This window comes from Emys orbicularis, chromosome 6 (genome assembly GCF_028017835.1).
Source record: "Emys orbicularis isolate rEmyOrb1 chromosome 6, rEmyOrb1.hap1, whole genome shotgun sequence".
Classification (NCBI taxonomy): Eukaryota; Metazoa; Chordata; order Testudines; family Emydidae; genus Emys; species Emys orbicularis.
In genome coordinates this window covers 51,000,551-51,023,760 of record NC_088688.1, presented here as the reverse complement: position 1 = coordinate 51,023,760, position 23,210 = coordinate 51,000,551, and the positions used below count along the sequence as shown (strand labels likewise).

Sequence of the window (23,210 nt, the reverse complement as noted above, 5' to 3'; positions counted from 1 at the left end):
ATCATTAAAAAAAATCAAAATAAGAAAAAAGTCCATTATTTCTAGACAGTAAAGAAAAAGTATCAAACCTAATATTGATCCTCCTGATATGTACCAAAGAGAGAGACCCACATGCTCTCCTTTGCATACAACAAGGTGCAGAAAGGGAGAGCAACATTGATATAAGGTGCTGCCGAGAGACCTGTTGGTACAATGTAGGCCCAGAAGGAGAAATGACCCAGTGGCAGTAGTCACAAAGGACTACTGATATTCTGTTCTATTTCTTAACATTTATAGTGGATAAAGGTAAATAATGTACATGTGAAAGAGTAAGGGAACTCAGAGGTACTCCTATGTTATGATTTTGAAATCAAGTACTGAAAATTGCTACCTACAAATAAAAGTGACATTTCTAGGAAAAATAAATGATTAAAAGAGAGCGCTGGGGGAGGGGGGACAAGGGGGAAGTGTATTTCTAATTAATGATGTTACCTTGATGCGATCAGTTAAATTTATGGCATCACAAAGATGGGCACAGCAAGGAAAAGAAAAATTTTAGCTGCTATAATGAAGTACATTGACAAACTGTACCTGTTTGTACTTGCCTAAATTTTGCATACATTTTAAAATGTAATTAATAAAATCATGAGCAGTATCACAGAGAATAAATATTCCCGGTATGATAATGCTTCAAAGCTAATCATTTTACATTTATTCATCTGAAGGAACAAGAATGCACACAACTACAGAAAAACTTGAAAGTTAGAGCTTTTCTGAATACTAGTCTGTACTGTCAATCCAAAGTCTGAAAAAATCATGAGTCAGGTCCCCCCCAAAATCATGAGCTTTTAAAATGGTATATATTTTGGGATGTAGGATTAATCCCATTCAACAAAACTGTACAAAATGGTTACATTTCAAAGTTTCAATCTGTCCATCATGTTAAGCTTTCAATAATAATAATAATAATAAAACCCTACATTATTCCCCTGTAAAAAATTTGTTGCACTTACTTGATCATATGTGGCACAGTGACTTTAGAGTTTTCTTCAAACACTATGGTCATTAAACCATTGCATCTTATATTGTCAACACACTGTGAAAATGAAAGTCAAGAATCATTGAAATGAAAACAATGTAAAAAGAATATAGTTTCACATTTTCCTTCATCGCTGTAATCCTAAAACATTGTGCTCAGAGGGTGTGAACAGATAGCTAAAATAGATTTTTTTTAAATAAATAAAGCTAACAACAATGAAGAAGAAACTACAATGGATGGGATTCTCCAGTCTGCCCTGACAAGTTCACTTTGCACCACTGATGCATTAAAGTCAATGGATCTACGCCAATGTACACAAACTGATGAACTGGTCTACACAGTTTGATAAGCTAAAACTGTTTTTAAACTGTAAATGAAGTATGCTTTGATTCAACAAGATTAAAACACCTCCAACGTACCCTGTGGTATTTTTAAGATCAATAAACCTAGGTGTATTGCAAGGAAATTAGAAAGATTTATAGACATGCTTGGCAAGATCCTCAGCCCTGCTCTGATCCCTTTATGCTCAGTAAGAGGGCCAGAATGATGTAAATAGGCTCTATGAGCCCTAGATCCAGCTACGGGCAAATTTCCTCAGTGCAGGCACTAAGAAAGACACTGTTATGGCTGTCTTCTAAAGACTCCCTTGCAAGTCCTAGCACAAAGGGTGTGCTGGGATTGGGGCTGGGGGCAGGAAGGGTATGACTGGGGTGGAGCTGCAGCACGTAGCACTGCAGAAGTTCTGGGCACTGCTGCAACCCAAAGAGTAGTCCAGAGAGGCTGCTGTAATTTAGACCCCAGGGCTGTCTAAATTATGCAGCCCAGGATCAGGAGGACACAAAGGTGACTTAAAGCCAGCAAACCCCATTTCCCTCTGGGCTTCCTCTCTAAGAGGTGCAGTGCAGAATCTCACCCACAGAGTATAATTTCTGAGGTGCCCTTAAGCCAAAGATAAATGACAAACTTTGTAGAGATTTCTTAAAGAAACTTTAAGGTCTGCAGCTAGTGCCTGTCCCTTATAAGATCTGCAAGTCTATCCATCACTACATACTTTAAAAGGTTTGGGCATAGAAATTACAGGGCTGATGAAATGTCCATGGAAGTCAATGGAGACATTCCCACTGGATTAGGCTTGCAATGCCTACTAACTGTAAGCTCCACATGGACCTCCTGTTTTTATGATGCTTTCTAATTTTATTCATCTAGTGCCATAAGTATATATATATTACTCCTTCATGGTAATATATATTGAACTGAATGGAAGCACAATGAATATAAGTACTGGCTTTGAAACATCTCATAACAAATGGCCTGTGTTATGCAGGAGGTCAGACTAGATGATAATAATGGCCTTGTCTGGCCTTAAAATCTATTAATACCAAATCCACATATGTATAAAGTGCATTATTTGTATATTAGTTTTTTGTTGTGATTTGAAAAGTTCATCTACAGGGTATAAACCAGTCAACGTTTTGGTACTGGTTTTATCAAATGGGTTATTAAAAATACAAAAATATAATATATTTAATGGAAATAACCATTTTTTTCCTGTCCAGATTAGCATGAGTTGGGAGTGTTGCAGCAGCCGCCTTTTTAGCTCCTGGGGTGAAAGTGCCTCATGCAATTCACCCATGACCCCTCTAGCCAATTAAGGAGTGGTATTGACAGTCTCCACAGGTAGACACGTCCAGTCCTTAGCTGAAAAGATGACAGCTGTGATGTAGGCAGTGCCGGCTTTACAGGTGGGCAACGTGGGTGACCGCCCAGGGTGCCATGGTTAAGAGGCAAGGAGAAGGGCAGGCTTGGGGTGCAAGGTCACAGAAGGGAGTTTGGGGCAATGGTGGGGGGAGAGGCAGTGGGGGCTGGGGACAATGGGGAGAAGCCTGGGGAGGCAGCGGGGGGCCAGGAACAATTAGGGGAGCCCAGGAAGGCAGTAGGCGCCAGAGGCACAAAAACATAAATTTGCCCAGGGCACCATTTTTCCTAAGGCTGGTCTTGGCTATATGACCATAAGGCAAGAGGTTCAGTAGGTTAAAACAAGGAAAAGGGCAGTATTCCTCAGCACTAACAAAGATGCAGGCAGAATTAGCACATTTTAACATGGCATATTTTTCACGAGAAGAATTTGTTTCATAAAACATTGCACAAAATTAATGTATCTGTGATTACTACACTACCTGTGATCACTGGGAACCAGGTAAGGAAAAAACACAAACAGAACTTGAATAACAAACTGAAACAAATAATCTTATGCCATTTGCATGTCAAAAATATACAGTAAATTGATATGCTACTAACTCTAAGGGTAAAATCCTGGAGCACTGAAGTCATTGGGAGTCTTTCCATTGACTTTAATGGGATCAAGATTTCATGCTAAGTATTTTACCAAAATCCTGAACAAATCACTAGCCTCCAATTCTTATTTTACATTCACAGATTTCATAATTGTATTCTTGTAATGGCTCTAAAGTCAAAAGTCAATGATGACACTGTCAGACTAAGATGAATATGTACAAATTCAGAAGTGATGTTTTTTCCCATTACAGTAATAAAACTCAGTACAAACTTGGGACATAATTCTGTCCTAGTTTCACCAGTCAGTGCAGTTAATTCAAATTTATCCTGGGGTAATAGCTGAATTCATCCCTTTATGTCAAATTCTGCTAGCTTTATTCACTTGATTCCCTTCAATGGGACTACTCATATAAGCAAGGCAAGCATGATTGGGCCTTTCATTTCAGAGAGCTGCAGGTTCTGTGCTGTGATACATAAAGTAATAAAAACTGATAATAAGGTAGCTCAGTATAGTATTAAAGCACACTGTCAACCTTTTTATAAATTGCCATTTCCATATTGTTGCAACAGGTGCTTGGCTTTCTGCAAGTTCTAGTATCACCAGCAAATTTTCATCAAAGCCCAAGTCCAATCAGAACTAGAACTTTCTAAGTTTTTCTACTCCTAGAATTGGGAACCTCCATTTCATTTCACCCCTTATCTGTGATGGACTTACCATATCCTACTATTAATTTATTATTGTTATTATTATAAATTATTATTTAGGAAGGACATTTGTTATATAAAGCTTGGCAGTGATGGTTATGTATAGTTATAGTTGTCATATTCTTTGACTTTGCCCTTCTAGCAACAATTTGCAAGATGTCTTTGGGCATTCTCTTGAGATACATAAAAATGTAGGGAAAAGTCTCTGAATGTTTACTTCAGCACAAAGGCAAAGCAGGAAAGAATAAGCTATATTCAAACTCTTTCTCTTCCCGAGGATACAGAAGTTGGGAAAGACCCATCAGTTAAATAAGCTCTTTAACTCCACAAAAAGACAATCTGAAAACAAATTAATGGATCTCATTACTTCCACATAGGCACAAACTGGGTACAACAAGATTTTAAATATTACAGTTGTCGCTCTTTCAGAGTCTTGGTAGCCTGGGTTCACTGCCCAGACTGTCAAAACAGGACAGGAGAGGGCAATGCTATAAATAATAAAAACAAGCCTTAAGATACACCGTTGAGAAAAAACACAAAGACACCAATGCTTCAGATCAGTGCTGGCTGAGGTAAAAGGTGAAAGTATATGGCTAACAGTTCTCACCACAAATACTGTATGTGAAAGTTATTTAATGATGCAAAGAATTAGGAACGGTTCTTGATGCGGAAGGAGTGAATTTTTCTTCCTGATTCTGTGATTCCTAAGACATATTATTGCTAATTTTTTGCTCAGTAACTTGTCCATGGCAACAGTAGAGTGGATAACTATATAACAATCATAGCACTGGCATTTGCCAACAACTCATTTCCTCATACTTGCTCTTCTTTCTCAATACATTTTGATTTTCTTTATTTGTTCACTAAGTGAAAAGTAAAATTCAGGGTCTAAATTTAAAGTTGTGTGTGTGCATTTGCACACCTTATTTATAAGTGCAATACCCATGATTATGCACACAACTAGACTAATCATGTGCACTAAGGGCAACTCAGTATAAAATTGCTCATTTGAGTGCCAAGCTCTGCACATTTTTGCACACCTAATTAATTTTGCACACATCTGAAATAATAAGATAAGATTCTTATTGTTTGCCCTTTCCATTAGTATGGCCCCATGCCCACCTTCAGAGTAGTAGTAGTGGGTTAAGAGGAAAAATCACTTATGGGCAGTTTAGTCAATAATTGTCTACTACAGGGTTTCTATGCCGCTGGTCCTGAGCCCTGTCATGGACAAGAAACTGGGCAAGAAACCCTACTAGTCTGATCCGATTTGGCAATTCTTATTCAATTTTCATCCTAAAACTTGTAACTTAGTGGGAGTTCTGTGGCATTCTCCCTGGGCTCCTTTATTTATTATCTCTTTCACTACACCAAACCAATAAAACAAATATGAATGTGAGGTCCTGAGACTGCATTGCTGCTTTAAAGCAATTATACCAATCCCTACAATGCATGTGATTTTTCACATGAGGTCTTTTTGCTGCTACATGAAGCTGCCATTGAAAGGATCTTTGAATTTATAGCTTTAAACATTTGGCTCTTGAAACTGAAAAAAAATAGGTCAATATTATAGCTATATATTTTTACTTTATTGTTATTCATCCAGTGTAAGAACTCTGGATAAAATTTTCAAAAGCATGTAAGTGACTTAGACATTTGGAAGTTTAAATGCCACTTGACTTTCAATGAGACCTAGGCTCCTAAGTCACGTAGGTCTTTTCAAAATTTTATTTATCGTCTTATTTATTTTATTCCAAAACTGTTTATCCAGACCAAAACAATTCAGAGGGTTTCTTTTTTTAAAAAGCAATTTCAAACATATTAAGCAGATTCACTTACCAGAAATGTTACTATAGGAGAACATCAAATTTCAGACTGAAACTTGCCTTTGCGGTGATCACTAATCAATTATTCCTTGTGATTAATAGAGGGCTGAGAGAGCTCTAAGTCAGGACGATGGCACTAGTTCAAATTGCCATCTCATATTTTTATATGCAATCATCAAAGGTAAATCCTATGGCTACATTCAGATATGGTATAAGCAAGTGCAAACTCTTTTGCTGTGTATTCAACCTCTGCCCCTAAAAGGTTTCTAGCAATTCTTTAACAGGTTTCCTAGATGTAAAAATATAATGCTCTTTTTAAATGATGTCCACACCATTAAAATATTTTAATGCTTTTTCATTTTCACTCATTCACAACAAAGTGAATCACCTGCAAGCTATCATATTTCTTACTTGTGTATTATATCTATTCATCTAATTTTCTTATCAATGTGGGGGAAAAAACAAGTTAATCTTATTCTCTTACTCTATGGAATATGATACATATACATAGCATGAGATGGAAATGGAATGGAGACATTTTCCTCCTGATTCAAGAGTCACAAATAAATGATTTTTCATTTAGATTACAGATAGCAGTACCTCAAATTAACAGGTCTGACTCTTCTTTTTAAATCAAGAGAGAAGTCCACTCTGTTACTTATTAACAGCTGGTAAAAATGAATGCCAGTTATGTAACATGGGTTATTCATCTGCCTACTCCACATTCCTAACCACATCTCTTGCAAAACATCTTTCTGCCTTACACTAATGAATCCTTACAAAGCAAAGTGTAAAATCTCTGTAAAAATAGGCAAAGACTTGTTTTCTTATGTATTCATCCTAACAAGTAAACCCTGGAAAAATGCAAAAGCTCCTTGAGATTAGTTTGAAACACACAGCAACTGATATTACGGGTAAGAAAGAAACAAACAAAAAATAAGGAAAAACGTAAGTTACCTGACTTATATCACTTGTCCACGCAGCTTTTTCCTGTCGCGAAGGAGCTAACAGTACCACAGTATAAGGAGGAGCATCAGTAGGTTCAACCACAATCTTGAAATCAAGGTGACCAAACACTTGCCCAGAACCTTTTGCTTCACAATTCGGGGGGAAAAACAAGCAGTTGTGATTTAAAAGCTATATGTCAAAGAAAGTACTGTTTACATTGACACTAAAAAGTATTTTAAACCTCCCTCTGACAAACAACAACTACTACCCTCCAAAGCAGTGACCACATTTTCACGTACATCAAGTACAAGCAAAGTTTGGGAAACATGAATACACGAGTACTAATGAATGGGTGTTGCTGTGAATTGCTACACTTTCCAAATGACTAAATAAGGCCCTAATCCTACAAATATTTCTCCATGTTTTTTATACTTTCAGCACATGAGAAGTATCATTGAACTTAATGGAACTATTCTTACACTCAAAGTTCACCCTGTTCCTAAATCTGTGGGATTGGAACCAAAGTGAATAGTCAATTTAAAAAAGCAAGGTAATATACTTTGTTACTTAATTTGAACAACATGGCAGTTACAATTTACAGGGTCCAGAACAAAATTTTCCACAAGCTCAGCCAACTCTTTCACCTCCCCCTGATCTCTGATAAACCTAATTATCCCTGTCTTCTTTCAAGCCAGGATTTTGTTCAGTTAAGATCCTCAAGTGTGAAATTCCACACAAAAATCAGAAAAGAATTTGTTACACTGGTTCAGCTATTTACTTGAAATTTTATCATCAGCAAGAACAAAACACACATTTTTAACAAGAGTTTTTACATGCAGTTTTAACACTACTTCTCAGACTTAATGAAAAGGTAAAACATATCATTTGCTGTGCTGACAAATAAACAAAGGGTAACACTTTTTTTTATAAAGCTGCTTTGGAGCTATAATTATATAAACAGTTTAAAGCAACTTACAATCATCATCACTCACATCTGGCTCCTCAATCAGCGTGCACTCTATTAAAGAGAGAACACCCCCTGTCTATAGAAACAAAGACAATTTTTCAGTAATCTGGGGGAGGAGATACCCTTCTCATTAAAGTTATTTTTAAGATTCCTTAGAATTTAATTTTAGAAAGACCCTTTAATTTGAGAGTTTAGGATGCACAATTTTTTCGAGAAAAGAGACCATTATCAGAAACAGGAGGGGGAAAGAAAATATAATGTATAGTGGGATTTTCCACATTAAAATAAATCAATAAAATATTCACTTGTACAGAAATTTCTGTTGCCTTTCCCTCTCTCTAATTTATCCCAGCACAGTTAGATCAATTGGATGATATAATCAAAACACCTTAACCCTCACCCAAAAGTCTGAATCAGGACCTTTTATGAGGTTCCACTAAGTTTAGTTTACATTCTACAGTACTGTACTGTTCGTGTGACTCCTCCCTTAGTGGTTTCTGCTGTGATGGAAAGTGAAAGTACCTACAGAAGAGATGGATTTCATTTTTTCTGACCCATCTGAAACCATAAAATACTAGAAATCTGAGAAATCTTGTTCTTGCAACATTTCTAACCAATGTCTTTCTGATTAGTTTGAATAAACATTCAGAGCTAAAGTTTGCTCCAGTTTATGCCCCATAGTACCCCACCAAAAGGATTCCCCACTGTGTGTAAATCAGTGCAAACTGTCCCCCCCAATTTGAACATACTGTACTTATTTAAGTATGATGCTTTGCCTCTGACTAAACCCAACCCACTCCATAAAAGCTTGATTGTGTCCCATGCAATTTAATTATAGATTTCTTAAGAAGTTCAATACAGTAGAGTATGCTGCTGCAGGAAAGCAGAATTGATTTTTCTTTAAATTAGTTTTAATCCAGTTCTGTAAATTACTCCTTGGGAATTCTACTGAAGTGGATTGGTTGACACCTCTACTAAACAAAGGAGAGGAAAGTTCGGCACCAGTTTACATAAGTATTTGACACTGTCTCTAACCCCAAGAAATTCAAACTAGAGAGTTCCATTTAGGAACTTGTGTTCACTGAGAGTTTTGGCTGAAAAAGGACTTCAGAATTCAGCCCCTTAGATTCAAATATGTAAACAGTTTATAAGAATACCAAACACACACGGAACATTATACAGACCGCAGCAGTTCTATTATACCTACCAGAAGGAAATGAGAATCCCTGTCTGCAATGATACTCTGCATGCTGTGACCAGGGGAATGATGCCATGAAGTTAGCTGGGGCTTCTTGGTATCTGACCTTTCATCCTCCTATATCCCTCCTTTGTTTCTCTGTTAGGGGCTAAGGGGTTTGACATCTTGGCCAATTAGTTGGCTTTCTGGTGACCGCAAGAGGGTGGCAACAAGCCCACAAACATGTGGATTTAAATAAAAACAGTTGTTTCGTAACTGTTGTTCTTCGAGATATGTTGCTAATGTCCATTCCATTCTAGGTGTGTGCGCACCCATGTACACAGTCGTCGGAGACTTTTGCCTTAGCGGTATTCGTAGGGCCGGCTGTGGCGCCCCCTTGAGTGCCGCGCTCATGCGTCGGTATATCAGGCACCACCGGCCCTACTCAGTTCCTTCTTGCCAGCAACTCCAACAGAGGGGTAGGAGGGCAGGTAATGGAATGGGCATGAGCAACACATCTCAAAGAACAACAGTTACAAAAGGTAGGTAACCGTTTTTTCTTCTTCGAGTGCTTGCTCTTGTCGATTCCATTCTAGGTGACTCACAAGCAGCATCCCTGGAGGTGGGCTCGGAATTCACAGACATGCAGCTTGTAACACCACTCTACTGAAGCCAACGTAGTCTCGGGATTGCTGGGTAATGAGACGTGAACATATGTACAGGTGGGGGGCCCTCTGCAAATATCAGAAATTGGCTCATGAGCCAGGAAGGCTGCCAACGAGGCTTGTGCTCTAGTTGAATGGGCAGTTACAATCACCGGTGGAGGCACCTTTGCCTGATCATAACAGAACTGGATGCAGACTATGATCCAAGAAGAAATTCTCTAGGTGGACACTGGATGACCTTTCATCCTATCAAGTCCCAGACTTGAGGGTAGAGCCGCTCCAAACCTTTTAAGAACTGGACCGTCATGCTATGAGCAAAGATCAATCTGCCCTGGAACAGAGGGTGAAAGGCTGATATAGTGGCCAAATGGACCTTAATTGATGAAAGGGACAAACCTTGGAGCTTGAGATGCATCAGAGCCCCCGACCAAGAAAGCAGAAAGGCGTCCAACAGGGAGCCCCTGTCGACCCCCCAAAATGAGCAGAACCGTTGGCGCTTCCTGTTCTGGCGAGTCACGAACAAGTCCACCTGGGGAGACCCCCACTTTCAGAAGATCTGGTCGACCACATTGCGGTGGAGAGACAACTCGTGGCAAGACGAGAAGGTTCTGCTGAGGTGATTTGCGAATACGTTCCTAGTTCCGGGGAGGTGTGCTTCCATGAGATGAATGGCATGCTGCACACAAAAGTCCCATAGTCTGAGGGCTTCCTGGCAGAGGGCTGATGACCTGGTTCCGCCCTACTTGTTGATATAAAAAATCGTGGTGGTGGTGTCCATCAGGACTTGAACCACTTTGCCTTGTAACTGGAACCAAAAAGCTCTCTGACATTTATGTGGAGGAAGCAGTCAACCCCCAACCAGCAGCCTTGTGTACTGAGTTCACCCAGGTGGGCTCCCCAGACAGGGTCTGAGGCATCGGACACCAGAATCAGCGATGGGAACAGGGCCACGAAGGGGACTCCCTGCAATACTGATGCAGGGTTCAGCCACCATGCCAGTGACACCCAGATGTGGTCCGGCACCTTGACTACCTGGTCCAGGCCATGCCTGTTGGGGATGTAGACCGATACCAACCAGCAGCCGGAGGTGGAGCCAGGCATGAAGGACCATGTAAGTACAAGCAGCCATGTGGCCTAGCAGCCTTAGCAAGTGTGGGCGGTGGTGACCAGGTGGCCCCTCACATAGGAGATTATGTCCGACATGGCTCAGAAATGGGTCTCCAGAAGGAATGCCTTGGCCTGCATGGATCATGAACCACCCCAATAAACTCTATCCGTTGCATTGGTATGAGGGGCAATTTCTTTTAGTTCACTAACAGGCCCAGGTCGCGGCATGTGGCCCGCACCAGATTGAGGCTGCTCTGTATCTGATCCTGCGATCTGCCCTTGATGAGCTAATCATCGAGATAAGGATTGACCTGGATCCCCCGCTCAGATAAGCTGCTGCTGGAGTCATGCACTTTGTAAAGACCTGAAAGGCCGAGGAGAGGCCAAAGGGGAGTGCCATGAACTGGAAATGGCACTGGCCCACCATAAAATGGAGGAACTATCTGTGTCCTTGGAAGATAGAGATATAGAAATAAGCATCTTTCAAGTCGAGAACAGCATACAAGTCTCCCAGATCCAGGGAGGGAATGATGGAGGCCAGGGATACCATGCAAAACTTCAAATTCTTGAGGTACTTTTTGAGTCGTTTCAGGTCCAGAATGGGACGTAGGCCCCCTTTTACCTTCAGGATCAGGAAATAGCGGGAGTAGAAACCTTTTCCCCTCATTTCCTGAGGGACCTCCTCCAGCACCCTCAGTTGTAGGAGGTTGTTTACCTTCTGAATGAGAAGTTGCTCGTGAGAAGGGTCCCTGAAGAGGGACGGGGTAGAGAGGGAGTAGGCAAAAACTGAAGGGTGTAGCCCAGCTACACAATTTCTAGCATGCAAAGGTCCGAGGTGACTCTTGACCAGGCCGAAAGGTAGGGATGGAGACGGTTGAGGGAAAGATGGGGCAGATCCAGGGAGGTGACTGGGGCATCGCTCTCAAGCACACCTCAAAACGCCCACTTCTGGCCCCTATGGTGTTTTGCCAAACCAGGTTGCGCAGGTGAGCAGGAGGAGGAAGGGCGGCAGCGACTGAACACAGTGTCCCTTCTCCTCATAGATCCCTGCCGAGGCTGCCCAGGCCTTGGTGGTGGGGGCGGCCTGAATGGCTTCCTCACAGACTGAAGCGTATACATCCCCAGGGAACGGAGGGTGGCCCGAATGTCCTTCAGACCATGCAGCCTCACGTCCATCTGATCAGAGAACAGCCCGATCATCATCCCCTGCAGCGTGGGCACCTTTTCATCCACCACAGCGCCCACCTGCACTTCCTGCACCGAGCCCAGTGCCACCGGTGCCGATTGGGGTTTGTCGGACATGGCAACCAAGGACTGGTGAGACAGGGGCATCGGCATTACCAACATGCCCCAGGCATTCCAGTACAGCCATTGCGTTGGCCACTGGCCCTGCTGCCAGGTCAGCATCGCTGCGGCGGATGCACCCTCCAGAGCCCAGTTGTTACGGTGCTGTCTCGGTGAGGGGCGGAACTCCCTCTCCATGTCGGAGAAATCCTCCTCCAGTGATCAGGGCAGGGCCATCGACCCCTGGGTCTGGCAGCTAACCATCGCCGTGGTTGACCGGTGCCTCGAATGGTCAGACTGGTGCCAGGAGTAGGAGGAGGGGTGCCGTGTTAGGGAGTGTCCCGTGGTGTTGGGGACGGTGACTGTCAGCACGAACACAACTGGTGCCAACCGGCACCTCCCCCTGGTTGAGACCCGGTGTGAAGGGTGAGGCCCGGCGCAAAGGCGGAGACCAGGAGCGTGGTGCCGGCAACCTGTAGCGGCGACCTAGTGACCTGGGGTGATGCAGAGACCAAGAACATGGTGACAAAGGGTTCTCCCTGGACTGCGGAGACCGGCGGCACTCACTCACTTTCTGGGAGGCCTTCACGGCTGGCTTGCCCTTGTAGGGACACTTCGCCGGGTCCATCGCCACATGCAGTACCGGCTGGCAGGAGAGTATGTTGCTCTCTGTGCGCTGGGAGCTGAGAGGGCGTTGACTGCGCCATCAGCCTTGGTCCCCTACCGCTCCCCAGAGTCAGTGGCAGATCCCTTAGGGGGATAGTAGGTCCCCTCACGGTTGTGCCCCCTTGTGGCTCTGGCATGGGCGGGCGGCCAAGCACAGTCCATTGCCCAATGCCCTTGATCTGACTTGCTTGGTGCTGTGTCCCTCTTCTTAGTCTTCATCTTGGGCACCGGCAAAGGGACCGGTGCCGGGAAGAGCCAGATGCCGGGGGTGTGCTAGGCACCAAGGCCAAAGTGCTGGGTGTTGCGTCCAGCCGGGCCGGCTCCCCGGCTGGCGAAGAGCGGCCTCCATAAGAAGGGCCCTTAAGCGAATGTTGCATTCTTTCTGTGTCCTGGGATGAAAGTTCTTACAGATGTGACACTTCTCTTTAACTGGGTTTCCCCCAAGCACTTCAGCTACCATGTGGGTCATTAACAGGCATAGGCCTGTTGCAGTCAGAGAAGGGCTGAAAACCTAGAGACCGGGGCATGCCCCACCTGGGGCAAAGTCCCTGCCAGGACCCTAACTGACTAACTACAGTACTTAACAGCTACTTACTAACTAATCTACTATAAACAAACTATTTACAGCTGGAACGCAAGGTTCAAGGAGTGGGGGGGGGGGGGGGAAAGAAACACTGACCACTTGCAAAGCAAGGGAAAGAGGCGCTGCAATCTACCACCACAGACAGTAAGAAGGAACTGAGAGGGCATAGGGCCGGCGGCCCCTGATATACCGACACATGAGCGCGGCACTCAAGGGGGCGCCACAGCCGGCCCTACGGATACTGCCAAGGCAAAAGTCTCCGACAACTGCGCACACACCTAGAATGGAATCGACATGAGCAAACACCCGAAGAAGAAATTCCTCTTATTTTGCCAATAAAGGTTTAAGAGTCTGCTAGAAAAAGCAGAGCCCATTCTTGCTCCCTCTCTAGCGACTGGATGAAGAATGATCTTTTCACCCTGTTTAAAAGAGACACTGTTGATTTGGAAAATCACATTTCCATCTGAAATTTTTGTACCTGCTGCTTCAGGTAGCTCTAAATTGACAGTAACTGAAAAAGATTAGAGGAAAAATATTTCTCTGTTTTCCATTTGCTTATACTCTGCATCAGACCAAGATTTGTTCCAGTGTTGGGTTTTTTTTGATGGTCCCTTTCACACACTGATCTGGGGTGGGGGGAAACCACATACACACTCTTCCCCAGGCTTTATCACTGTTCATCAGGAACAGCCACAGCAAAGCTGAAGCATATAGAAACAAGAGGAATGTATATACCATAGTGAGAGAGGAGGGTGCAGAGTTAGTAAGTTTGGTGTTACTGCTCTTGGGCCTGCATAAAAGACCCTTATTGAAACATAGCAGGGGACCAGGAAAACAACTACACTTTTTTTGAAGGGCAGAAAATGGATTTTTTTAAATCAAGTTAAAAAAATCAAATTCACAGTGACCCTTTAAAAAAGGGACAGGTGCTATTTATTTACAGGCTCTTGAGACTAGAGTGGCTTAACTGGAGGAGCTAAGGGAGACAAAGAAGAACATAGATGGGACTTCCGGACACAACCCAGGGTTGTAAATTCAATCCTTGAGCAGGCCACTTAGGGATCTGGGGCAAAATCAGTACTTGGTCCTGCTAGTGAAGGCAGGGGGCTGGACTCGATGACCTTTCAAGGTCCCTTCCAGTTCTAGGAGATAGGATATCTCCATTAATTTAATTTTTTTTTTAATTTAATTTAATAGAGCAGTCTGGCAGCCTCTGTGGTGTTAAAGAGGATGAAAGTCTTGGGGAAGGAGAACATCAGACTGGACTGGGGGGAAACAACCCATAGTTGGGACTTTCCCTCCAGATGATGTCATGGTATCTCCTCTCACTCTGAGTATACCTCTCCAGGGAAGGGAATCTCAGTTATTAGGAAGAGACAGGTAATAGTAATGGGGGATTCAATCATTAGAAATATAGATAGCTGGGTTTGTGATGACTGGGAAAACTGCATGGTAAATTGCCTGCCACGTGCAAAGGTTGCGTATCTCTTACGAAATTTAGACAGACTTATGTACAGTGCTGGGGAGGAGCCAGTGGTTGTGGTACATGTAGGTACCATTGACATAGGTAAAGGTAGGAGAGGGAGGTCCTGGAGCCAAAATTTAGGCTGCTAAGTAAGAGATTAAAGTCCAGGACCTCCATGGTAGCATTCTCTGAAATGCTTCCAGTTCCATGTGCAAGGCCAGTTAGACAGGCAGAACTGCAGGATCTCCATGCATGGCTGCACAGGCACCAACTTTCCTTGGTGCCAGTGGGTGCCCGGCCCCGCCCCAGCCCCGCCCTGACTCTGCCCCTCCCTGCCCCTATTGGACACCTCCCCAAATCCCGGCCCCGCCTCTTCCCCGAGCGCGCCGCATTCCTCCTCCTCTCCCTCCCTCCCAGCGCTTGCCACGCGAAACAGCTGTTTCGCGGCGCAAGCGCTGGGAGGGAGGGGGGAGAAGCAGGATGCAGTGGTGCGCTCAGGGGAGGAGGCGGAGCCGAGCGGAGGCGAGCTGGGGTGGGGAGCTGCTGGTGGGTGCAGAGCACCTACCAATTTTTTCCCGTGGGTGCTCCAGCCCCAGAGCACCCACGGAGTCGGCGCCTATGCATGGCTGAGATGGTGGTGTTCAGAGAGGGATTATTAGGAAGTGGAGAATGTTTTGGGAAAGGAAGATCCTATGCAGGAAGGATAGGCTCCACCTAAACCAAAATGGAACTAAGTTGCTGGCATGTAAACTAGGTCATACAGGAGTTTTTAAAAAAAGGGCTGGGGGAAACAGACAGGTGCGGAGGAGCTGATGGTTTGGACAGAGACATCACCAGGGGAGGATTTATTAAAGGGGATATTCTAGAGCCTAGTAAAGAGGACAGGATAGAAGTTGAAAAAGTACAGGTAGGAACTGAAGAAAACAGTCAACAAAAAAGAGTCCCATTCTATTACATCACATGAAGGCAGACAACTAAATATTGACAAATTTTATAAGTACTTCTATACAAATGCTAGAAGTCTAATTACTAAGATGGGTGCACTTGAGTGCCTGGTATTAAATGAGGATGTTGATATAATAGGCATCCTAGAAACTTGGTGGAATTATGATAATCAAAGGAACACAGTAATATCAGAGTGCAAAATATATAGGAATGACAGAATAGGTCATGCCCATGGGGGAATGGCATATGTGTGAAAGCAAGCATAGAGTCAAATATAGTAAAAATCTTAAATGAATCAAACTGTACCATAGAATCTCTGAATAGAAATTCCATGCTTGAAAAATCAGAGTACAGCAATAAGATACTACCAACCACCTAACCAGGATGTTAATGGTGATTGTAGAATGCTCAGAGAGATTAGAGAGTCTACAAAAACAGAAAACCCAATAATAATGGGGGATTTCAGCTATCCTCATATTGACTGGGTATATGTCACCTCAGAACAGGATGCAGCGATAAAATTTTAGACAGCATTAATGACTGCTACTTGGAGCAGTTAGTTCTGGAACCCACAAGGAGAGAGGCAATTCTTGATTTAGTCCTAAGTGGTGTAGAGGATGTGGTCCAAGAGGTGAATATAACTGAACCACTCCATAATAGTGACCATAATACAATTAAATTTAACATTCTTGTAGGGGAGAATACCAAAGAAACCCACCACAGCAGCATTTAATTTCCAAAAGGGGAACTACTCAAAAATGAGGAAGCTAGTTAAACAGAAATTAAAAGCATCAGGCACAAGAGTGAAATGGCTGGAAGTAGCATGGAAACTTTTTAAAAACACCATAATAGAGGCTCAAAATAAATGTATGCCCCAATTAAAAAAATTAAAAACAGTAAGAGGACCAAAACAAATTGCCACCATGGCTAAACAACTGAATGAAAGAGGCTGTTAGAGACAAAATGACATCCGTTAAAAATTGGAAGTCAAATCCTAGTGAGGAAAATAAAAAGGAGCATAAACTCTGGCAAGTCAAATGTAGAATTATAATTAGGCAGGCCAAAAGAGAATTTGAAGAGCAATCTAGCAAAAGACACAAAAAGTAACTGCAAAATTTTTTTGCATACACCAAAAACAGGGAAGTTGCCAAACTATCAGTGGGGCCACTGGATGATCAAGGTGCTAAAGGAGCACTCAAGAAAGACAAGGCTGTTGCAAAGAAACTAAATTAATTCTTTGCACCAGTCTTCATTGCGGAGGAGGAGAAGGAGATTTCTACACCTGAGCCATTCTTTTAGGTTACAAATCTGAGGAACTGTCCCAAACTAAGGTGTCAGTAGGGGAGGTTTTGGAACAAACTGATACATTAAACAGTAATAGGTCACCAGTATCAGATGGTATTCACCCAAGGGTTTTGAAGGAACTCAAATATAAAATTGCAGAACCACTAACTGTGGTTATGTATGGTATGTAACCTATCACTTAAATCAGCTTCTGTACCAGTTGACTGGCAGATAGCTAATGTGATGCCAATTTTTTTACAAAGGTTCCAGAGGTAATCCTGGCAATTACAGGCCAGTAAGCCTAAGTACAGTACCAGGCAGACTGGTTGAAACGATGGTAAATAAGAGATAAGTTGGGGATGAGTCAACATGGCTTTCTTAAAGGAAATCATGCCTCACCAATCTATTAGAATTCTTTGAGGGGGTCAACAAACATGTGGACAAGGGTGATCCAGTGGATACGGTGTACTTTCGGAAAACCTTTGACAAGGTCCCACACCAAAGGCTCTTAAGCAAACTAATAGTCATGTGATAAGTAACTGGTTAAAAGATAGGAAACAAAGGGTAAGAATAAATGGTCAGTTTTCACAATGGAGAGAAGTAAATAGCAGTGTTCCCCAGGGATCTGTACTGGGACCAGTACTGTTCAACATATTCATAAATGATCTGGAAAAAGGGGTGTACAGTGAAGTGGCAAAGTTTGCAGATGATATCAAATAAATCAGATAGTTAAGTCCAAAGCAGACTGCGAAGAGTTACAAAGGGATCTCACAAAACTGAGTGACTGGGCAACAAAATGGCAGATGCAATTCAATGTTGATACATGCAAAGTAATGCATATTGGAAAACATAATCCTAACTATACATACAAAATGATGAGGTCTCAATTAACTGTTACAACTCAAGAAAGACAAACTGAAATCATTGTGGATAGTTCTCTGAAAATATCCACTCAATGTGCAATCGGCAGTCAAAAAAGCAAACAGAATGTTAGAAACCACTAGGCCAGGGATAGATAAGAAGACAGAAAATATCATAATACCACTATATAAAGTTACAGAGAAGGGCAACAAAAATTATGAAGGGTATCAAACAGCTTCCAGATGAGGAGAGATTAAAAAGACAAACTATTCAGCAAGGAAAAGAGACGACTAAGCAGGGAGATAATAGAGATATATAAAATCATGAATGGGGTGGAGTAAGTGAATAAGGACTATTCTTCACATAACTCAAGAGCCAAGGGTCACCCAATGAAATTAATAGGCAGCAGGTTTAAAACAAAAGGAAGTATTTCTTCACATAACGCAGTTGTGAAGGCCAAAAGTTATAGCTGATTCAAAAAAGAATTCGATAAGTTCATGAAGGATAGGTCCATCAGTGGCTATTAGCCAAGATGGTCAGGTATGCAACCCCGTGATCTGAGTGTCCCTAACCCTCAGACTGCCAGATGCTGGGACTGGACAATAGGAGTTGGATTACTTGATGATTGCCCTGTTCTGTTCATTCCACTTGAAACCTCTGGTATTAGCCACTGTCAGAAAACAGAATGCTGGGTAGAAGGAGCATTGGTCTGCCCCAGTATGGCCATTCTTTATGTTTTTGTTTATTAATTTTTAATGTTTCAGGCCCTAGGAAGTCAGTGACCCTCACTCACACATGCAGGGAGAATCTCATGACCTGATTTTATTTGGGATGGAATGAAATTTTCCTCCCATGTCACACTAGCCTACCTGAAAAGAATATCAGTGTGTGGGAGGAGGAGGTCTACATTTCCCTGGGAAGCATTCTGCAGGGATCAGTTGGTGGAAAGTTTAGGTATGTGCCTGGAAACCTGAGGTGCACCAGACTATTAGCAGCTTTAGCACACTTTCATGATGCACCTGAGCTACAATGCCTGGAATGCTTGTTTTCAATGTCACAGTTTCAGATAGGAGAGTTTCTTGAGCTGGAAGCTAATAATCATGGCCTCTGTTCTCAAAAGTTTTGCACAGGTGAGGCTAAGGGCAGGGAACATATAAATTTATATTCCTATATTTTATATACACCCTTACGCATACTGTGCTGTGTAACGTGAATACAGCGGCAAAGAGAAGGACATGCAGATAATTAGCATCTTTTCATTCTAGGGTGAAGAGGATTGAGTTTATTAATATTCTATGCATATGCAATTGTCTAAACCTTTCCTGCAATAAATGTCACCTTGCTATATTTCACTGACCAGTTCATAATTTTAATTGAATATCTTTTAGAGAGACAAACATATACTTCAAACTGAATCACTATTATTTTCTACCTACATAACAATGAGAGAGTATTTTAGTCAATTACTGTGCATTATCTCAGTTTTGTTTACTGTAGCATATGAAAATCCTCACATTAAAACCATAATACCATGAGATACTGAAATTTCACAGACAGTGCTAAGTTAAAATATTTATTGCGCTCAATTTTCTATATTTTAACCATCTGGCTTGTAAATGAGGTAGTTATGTAAATTCTGTACCTTCAGCAGATGCAGTTTTCCTCCTGAACTTCTTGTACAAATTAAAAAGTGTTTTGTAAATAAGAAGCATTGTCTTTCTCCTTCTTTTTTCAAAGACAATGATCCCAGGCGAACTTTACTAAGTTTCCCCCTCTCAACTGAAGGGACTTGAATAAGAGAACCTGGTGATTACAAAAGTGAAGAATATGCTGTAATTATAAAACTATTTAATAAGTGATGTGCCCAGTGTTAATGTAACAGGCAGTCTATTCTGTACTATATATAAAAAGCATTCATGCAACTCATTAACTCCCAGGGGAGTGCAGAGATACCTTGCTCTTAGAACAGAGACTAGTAATTTATTTATTTTTTACCCTCTAGATTGGTTTTCACTCTCTAGAACAAATTCAGGAGAAAGTTGTACCTCTTTATACCAACAATAATTGCAACCCTATTTCTTTACTCACATTAGGGCCATATTCAGCCAAATCCAACCTGCAATAATGCTTGTGCTCCTGCCAGGGAGGTTTCTTGGAAAAATTCATGGGTACTTTAAGTTACATATCATGTGTCACTTGGTCAGATAATAGAGATTAGGTGGCAATGTAGAACAATTTGCACTAATTTGGTATTTAGTATCTTTGCAAAATGAGTAATTTAAACATCAAGGAGATGGAAGAGGGTAGAGATAGGGTACAGTTGAAAAAGCAACTGACAGAGGAGTGTAAATAAGCTGGGCTTCTTTTCCTTTAGTTTACTTTGCACAATTCTCAGCCCTCCTGGGCCAAACTGAAGCCTACTGTCTGCAGACACACCTACCATTGAATTCAATAGAGACTGTATCCTGTTACGCCAGTTTCTGAATCAGATCACCACAACATTTCACATTGGTAAAAGTTACATTACTATGCCACTTGCACCATCTTTAACCTGTTTTCTGACCAACTTTCACAAGACACCCAACTTACACCACCATTTGTGTCACCCATTTGTGACCTTTGTGGAGTCAATTTTTTTCTTATGGATCAAATGTACAACTCCTTATGTGTATCTGAGAGCAGTATCTGACTCAAAAGTTTATCCACTTAGTTAATAAATATTAGCTTAAAATTCATTACATTACATTGGAAGGAAAATCATCTTGTTCACTCTTCATGTATAAAGTGTTAAGTTAATAACATATATATAAATGGAAAACAAATGTCTTACTGAGAAAGCAATGTTTAGTTTACATAAAATTTAGCTGAATACTTACCTTCCCCAAATACATGTTTTAAATTAATTTTAGACATAACAATATATACAAAGCTTCTATAAACAGGCATAGTCAAATACACACTGGTAAAAGACAGAACTGTATTCACTAATGCCTATTTTATGTTTAAACTAGAGGGGTATGACAAAATTCTCACCATTGCAATAAAAAACTGGAATAAAGTTCAACTTTCTGAAGTTTTGCAGAGGCATGGAACATTTTTTAGTTTCATGAAACATTTTGCAGATTCATCTAGAATTCTGAGCAAAAAAATTATGTGTGGGTTTTTGTTTTGGTTTTTTTGCCAAACAAAACTGCCTATCTGTCCAGCTGAAAAGCTACTAAGAAGACCAGCTTTGTGTGTTGAATTGTGACATTCACTCCCTGACACCTCCCACCATCACCTTCCAAAACACTATGCAAGGCTTGGCTTGAAATTAAAAAATTCTGAAGGAACTTTCCATTCCAGAGCTTATAACATGTTCTTCTTAGCTCCTAAAATTCAAGTTAGGATTTAACAGTTAGTAGTATCCATCTTATCTGTATTCTGCCTGGAGCAGAAGCAACTACATCAGAGTTAATACTTTTTGTGTTATCACTTTGCTTAAAGAAGTATTCATATTCACAAAGTGGTTTAGAAATACTCATTTTTTGCTGATGATATGGTACAATACTTTGAATAGTACAGTATTTAATAATGCCAATAATGGGCTGAAGATAGAGTATTTGTTAATGCCAAGTTGTGTTCCTGTAGAAATATGAAATGTTATTGTTTAAGAAACCAACATCATCAGCTGGTAGTATATCACATGAAATAAAGTACTGCATGAACTCACTTTGCTGGATTAAATAAACAATCTAATATGAATCATATATTGAGTCAGTTCCCCAGAAAATACTCTATGGTTCCCATCCAGCAAAGAGGCCAATTTCTGTTGGGGTTTTCTGTTTGGTGAATTCCTATTAACAATAGGAGCTGAGCATCTGTTTGCCATACATTCCCACTACAGATTTCCTCTTAAGGGGAAAAAAAACAAAAACACATATTGGGACAGCTCCCTATTGTAATAAATGATGCTAATTTTGGAACACTCATTAACCGAAATTAATTCAGTGACATGCTTCAGTAGAATTTTCAGATCAATCTTGGGTATTTTAACCAGAAATACTTGAACTAAGTGGTTTGGTATTGCCAAAATATTATTGTAACAACATACAGTATCTGCAATTCAGGACAGACTAAGTGTCATATTTTTCTTTTTAAAATGAGGCTTTAAGTCTGCATGCTGTTGCCTGATTTACAAATGCAATTCTGCTTTCTCCTGCTCTGGAGTGTTATAAATTGCCACAGTATTGCCAAGAGAGGAAGTTGGGCGGTTGGGAGGAGTGGATCTCAAGCAAGGAATCTGGGGGCCCTGGAAAGAGCATGGCACTTAATGGGCATTGGAGCAGTCTGTAGGCAGAAGTCACTAACAGAATGCATATTGGGACCCACTAGGTGCTAGAGTCTATAGCAAGTTACAGTTACAATAGCAAGGAAGTGGCAGAGGGAAACACAGGAACAGGAACCAGTTCTCCTGACTCCCATACCTATCCACAAGGCCAATCTGAATGTCCTTAAATGCCTTTTAGTAAACTAAATTGCGTATTATATTCTACAAAGGTAACATTCACCCTGGGACGAAGGACTTGAACAAAGGTTTCTCCAACACTTATGTCTCTTGGTGGTTCTGTGTATGGAAGCCACAGAATGGGGGAACTTCTTCCCCTCTGTGTGCCATGAAGAGGGTCTCATGCAGGCCCACATAGACCAAAGCAGAGGGCAACAATGGGAGACAGAGACAACAATGGTGAGATAGACTGCAGAGAAAGGTGCCAGACTGGAAGCAGTGGAGAACAGCCAGAGAACATGTACAGTCTTGTGCCAGCAGAATCAATACAAGTTTCCCTCTTGCTTCTCTGCCAATGTATTCAGCATTGATTTGGAGGAAACACTTCTACGGGTTGAGAAGCTAGCTCATTCTCCAGACCCATTCAGTCCTTGGTCTGTCTGCTGAGAGTGCCAACAAAGACCCAATTAGCGTCAACTGTTACAGGCTATTTTTGTGACATGGACAGCAGGAAACCAAATGATACAGAGAAATGAGGAGATTTTTTTTGTTTTTGTTTCCATAGTCCATTTCTGATCTCAGCTATCATACAATATCATGCACAGTCGATGATTTTACAAGATACGCGACAATGTAAGTTTTCGGATCAGAGATCAGAACCTAGTCTTTGGTGAGATAATTTTCTTGCATCATGCACAGTTTTCAAAATAACTATTCTTCTCCAGAAATAATCATGGGTTTCATTGGCTTACTTAAAAAAAAAAGATGGGTTATATTCAATTCTTATTAAAAACACCATTGAGTAAATATACTAAGACTTCTTCTCATGGTAGGTTTATTACATTTATTTTTTATTGACAAATTTCTAGGCATACAAACAAAACAAGATGAGCAATTACTAATGAAACAAATGAAATAATTCAGATAT

The 23,210-nt window shown here is 41.5% G+C and overlaps 1 protein-coding gene across 1 annotated transcript in view; it reads right to left on the bottom strand.

Annotated features, from left to right (window-relative positions):
• The window catches only part of RASGRF2 (Ras protein specific guanine nucleotide releasing factor 2), a 206,388-nt gene that overhangs the window by 114,269 nt on the left and 68,909 nt on the right, over positions 1 to 23,210 (bottom strand). Inside the window, exons 10-13 of the mRNA XM_065406010.1 lie at positions 19,439 to 19,599; positions 7,769 to 7,835; positions 6,802 to 6,938; positions 993 to 1,075 (exon numbers count right to left, since the gene is read on the bottom strand). Coding sequence (XP_065262082.1) covers positions 993 to 1,075; positions 6,802 to 6,938; positions 7,769 to 7,835; positions 19,439 to 19,599 — 448 coding nt within the window. The remainder of the gene's footprint in view (positions 1 to 992; positions 1,076 to 6,801; positions 6,939 to 7,768; positions 7,836 to 19,438; positions 19,600 to 23,210) is intronic.